At 51.0% G+C, this 4711-nt stretch overlaps 1 protein-coding gene across 1 annotated transcript; it reads left to right on the plus strand.

The window, feature by feature from the left end:
* Positions 1–799: 799 nt before the first annotated feature.
* LOC106818505 (ankyrin repeat and SAM domain-containing protein 6-like) lies at positions 800–3309 on the plus strand. The gene is made up of 4 exons (XM_014823201.1): positions 800–865; positions 1176–1896; positions 2380–2552; positions 3229–3309. The coding sequence occupies exons 2-4, from the start codon at positions 1197–1199 to the stop codon at positions 3307–3309; spliced, it is 954 nt and encodes a 317-aa protein (XP_014678687.1). The 5' UTR covers positions 800–865; positions 1176–1196.
* The last annotated feature ends 1402 nt before the right edge of the window (positions 3310–4711 follow it).

Here is a 4711-nt window from a genome sequence, read left to right on the forward strand (position 1 = left end):
CTCTCTCTCTCTCTCTCTCCCTCTCTTTCTCTGTCTCTCGAGCAATCTGCCTCTCTCACCCTACCTCACTCTCCTCTCTCTCGCTCTGCCTCGCTCTCTCTCTCCCTTTCTCTGCCCCCTGTCTCTCTCTCTCTCTCTCTCTCTCTTTCTGGTTCACCGGGCGAAATTCATTTTCCCTCAAGAGTAATTCGAGTCGACCCCGCCGCAGCCACACGCACACTGCAAATATATATGTTAGGCTGAGGATGCGATAGCGATAAATCCACATCATTAATCTAATCTCTCACTTGAAGTGTGGACTAATCTTAACCCGAGTGAACCCGTACACTTCACTTACTTTGTAAACACTAGAAAATACTTGAACAATGTCAACGGAAACAACGACAACGTATGATCGCCTGTATTAATGTCAATGCCTATGGCGTAGAATAAAATAAACTTACTTTTTACGGCATCGGTTGACATTCGATGGCAGTTAGCGGTGATCGATGTGCAATCCGAATCGTGATACGTGCAGATCAAACCAGAAAGTGGTTTTACGCCACAAGCTCACATCCGATTTCGCCAGACGAAAATTCTTGTTGACATCTTTGTTAGCGCTGCCGAAAACATGATGCCCTCTCTTGTACTTGCGCAGTTTTCCTTATAAACGTAGTGTACAGATAATAATAGGATATACTAATATAAAACAGTACAAATATTCATATTAGTTGTGAGAGAAGGAAAAAGACGTACGTAATAATTATCAAATAGTAATAATTTACCGTAGAAAACACGGACGAATGTATCCGCGTGTGCTGCCACCTAGCAGCTGTTTTGACATTGGAAAATGTAGTGCATTTCGTGGTTCAATATTATAGCCTAGGTAACGTTTGAATGATATCAAAACAGAGTTAAACTTACGAAATTACTCATGATTGCCATGCAATTATTTGCAAAGCAGCCTATTTTATCATATGGGTGTTACTAAAATAGTATAATGAGTACTATTTCCGCGATATTATTAACCGAATTCACACTTACAGTGCTGCTCACTCACACTGTTTAATACAGCGTTAGTGTTAACCAATAACTGTTGCTATTACTAGTAGTATTAGTTTATATGTTATTAAATAATACCGCACTTCTTGACGCGCACGCGTAAAGCGATTTTCGCGTCTATTCTCTCCCCGCAGCGCGTCACAACCACCATCGCCATGACGACGCTACAGCAGATGCTCGCGGCGAGCGAGAGCGGCGACGTCTCCCTCGTGCGCTCCCTCCTCGATGAGGGCGCCGCCGTAGACGCCGCCGACCACGAGGGGGCGACGCCGCTGCAGACAGCGGCGGCTAACGGTCGCGAGGAGATCGCGCGGCTGCTGCTGATGCGCGGCGCGGCGCTGGATCGCGCGAACGCTTACGGCTGGTCCGCGCTCATGCAGGCGGCGCGCGCCGGCCACCACCCCGTCGTCGCTCTCCTCCTCCAGCACAAGGCCGACGCCGACCGGCGCAACCTGCTGGGGGCGTCCGCGCTCGCGCTGGCGGCTCGCGGCGGCCACGTGTCTGTCGTCCGCCTCCTCCTCGACGCCGGCGCAGACCCCGACCCGTGCGGCGCCGCATGCGAGTTCACGGCCCTCGTCGCCGCGGCGACGCACGGCGCGGACCCCGTCGCGCGTCTGCTGCTGGACCGCGGCGGCGGCGACGCGGCGCACCGCATGCTGTCGACGGGAGCGTCGGCGCTGATGGCGGCGGCGCAGAACGGTCACATGACGACGTGTCAGCTGCTGGTGGAGCGAGGCTGCGACGCGAACGCGACGGACGTGTGCGAGCGTACGGCCCTCGACCTCGCCCGCGAGCGACACTGCAAGGAGGTGCAGGGCTACCTGGAGAGGAAGACGACGCACCGGCCGAAGAAAGGTGCGGCGCGGGGAGGAGGGCGGGGCGATAGTGATTATCATAGATGGTTCGATAAATCTCGAACCCCCGAATCCTAACAATTATCATTGATGGTTCGATTATCCCTAACACTAATCCTCCAGACTAAGCTTAGCCATAACAACAAGCTAAATCCTAAACACCTAACCCAATCCCGATAGCAATTATTATAAATGGCTTCATTAGTTTTAATTAATCGACGCGCTGGCTGAATAAGATACGATCGAAGAGGATCCTAGTCCTAGAGTTCCGTTTTCCGTTGAAATTTTTCTTTTTTTCCGTACATTTAAATGGCTGTTTGTCTGCAATCAGGTTTACGCGGACGTGCGCTTGTTTGTCTGCAATCAGGTTTACGCGGACGTGCGCTTGTTTGTCTGCAATCAGGTTTACGCGGACGTGCGCTTGTTTGTCTGCAATCAGGTTTACGCGGACGTGCGCTTGTTTTTTTATGTCGTCGACGCTCAGATAAGAAGGACACGAAGCCGGACATAATCGACTCTGCGAAGGCCGGGGACCTGAAGACCGTCGTGCGAATCCTTGACAACGACCCGCTACAGGTGAACTGCGTCGACAAAGATGGCGCCACCGCTCTCATGTTCGCCGCCATGTTAGGCAAGCAGGACATCGTCGAACTGCTGGTGAGTCGCGCGCGCCGCTCTTTACTCCAAACATTCCTCTCGTCTCTCTCCTGGCGGCTCCCCCTCTTTACTCCGAACATCTCTCTCGCCTCTCTCCTCGCGGCTCCCCCTCTTTACTCCGAACATCTCTCTCGCCTCTCTCCTGGCGGCTCCCCCTCTTTACTCCGAACATCTCTCTCGCCTCTCTCCTTGCGGCTCCCCCTCTTTACTCCGAATATCTCTCTCGCCTCTCTCCTGGCGGCTCCCCCTCTTTACTCCGAACATCTCTCTCGCCTCTCTCCTCGCGGCTTCCCTCTGTACTCCAACATCATTCTCGCCTCTCTCCTCGCGGCTCCCTATCTTTACTCCAAACATCCCTCTCGCCTCTCTCCTCGCGGCTCCCCCTCTTTACTCCGAACATCCCTCTTGTCTCTCTCCTCGATCCTCATCTTCGCTTTCAAAAGAAAAGTAAAACGCAGGTGCCGCGCCACGTTCGGCCGTGCGTTCAAATCTCAAACGTGCCGATTAAAAGTTCAATTTACTTTAATTAAGTTGATTAAATGTTAATTACGTTATTAATTAATTAAAGTTAAGATTTAAGTCTGGGTTTAGACGTCGGCTATCGCTGTTGTCTGTCCGAGAGCTGTCGTCAGCATCCTCGTTAGGCGCGTGATCGTTAACGATGTCTCGTCAACAGGTGCAGAGAGGTGCGGATGTGAACAAGCAAGACAAGGTGAGCCATTGGACGGCTCTCATGCAGGCTGTTTATCACGGGTAAGCATGTCTTGTTACTGAGAGAGTGAAAGAGAGAGAAGAGAGGAGGGCAGGGCGAGAGAGAAGGAGAGAGGGCGAGAGAGAGAGTCAGAGAGAACACACACAACAGAGAGAGAGAGTGTGTGTGTGAGTGATACAAAGAGAACTAGACAGAGGGCACTCACGGAGAGTGCATACCTCCGTTCTGAATCACTTCTCGAATTCTTATCGTATGTATGCCTCTGCGGTTCGATACATAGACTCAAACTCACGGCCTGGAACATGAGGCGACACAAGTCGAGATCCGATGCACTAGTCCATTGCCGACAGAAACACAGCAGTGAGCACTACATCACGCGATCGCAGGACTACAGCAATGACACTAACGCGACAGAGGACAGCTAGGTCTCTTTGCAGTCTCTCTTTTCCTTTGTCCCTCGTAGCGTGCAATAAAATACTCGCTCTCGGACGAACATCGGACAACTCATTCAGTATCCGGGAATCGACTCGACTCTCGTATGTCTCTTCTCTCTCTGTCGCGTGACATCGAATCTCACGCGTATCGAACACTCTACGCGACAGCAACGACTCATATTCTACGGCTCCGATACGTCTATGAGAGCCAGGTTTCGACTGGCGGTCGACTCCAATAACGGCGACACGACACAGCACGACATAACGCGACAGAGACACAAGCCGTGCATAAGACGCGACAAGGACACAGGGCTGTCACCTCACACGATGAGAAATGCGAGCGTCAAAGGCCGTGCATATCCCATTCGCTCGACTTGCTGGTTAATCGTCTGCTCGCCCGCTTACGCTGAGGCAGGCGTAGTTCTTGCTGAGCCACGCTTTTCTTAGCCTCTGCAAAACACAGCAACATAGACAGTAGGTACTTAGCCGTACCAGCTTGCTTACTGCAAACACACAAACACTAACAGTCACCAGGTACTTAGCTACCCAGCTTCTTACTGCATAACACACAACATAGACAGTTCCACATCCCGTACTATAGGCTACGCAGCTTTCTACTATCTACATCGAACACACAAACATAGACAGTCACAGTCGTACTGTTTAGCTACCAGCTTCTTACTTACAGAAACACGACAAACATAGACAGTCCCAGGTACTTAGTCGTACCGCATTACTTACTAACAGACACACACTCTCACAAACATAGACTCACGTCAGGTACTTTATAGACTACGCAGCTTCTTATCACTCACAAACAATCTCTCACAAACATGAGCATCGGCAATGGTACTTAGCTTTTAGCGCACTTCTTAGCGCTACTGCAAACACACAAACATAGAACAGTCCAGGTTCATCCATAGTATACGCAGAGTTCTTCTGTACTAACAGAACATAAGACACGAAAGCTAGACAGTCCAGGTCACTTCTAGGCTAGCGCAGCTTTTACTGCA

This window comes from Priapulus caudatus, unplaced genomic scaffold, assembly GCF_000485595.1.
Source record: "Priapulus caudatus unplaced genomic scaffold, Priapulus_caudatus-5.0.1 Scaffold2288, whole genome shotgun sequence".
Lineage (NCBI taxonomy): Eukaryota > Metazoa > Priapulida > Priapulimorpha > Priapulimorphida > Priapulidae > Priapulus > Priapulus caudatus.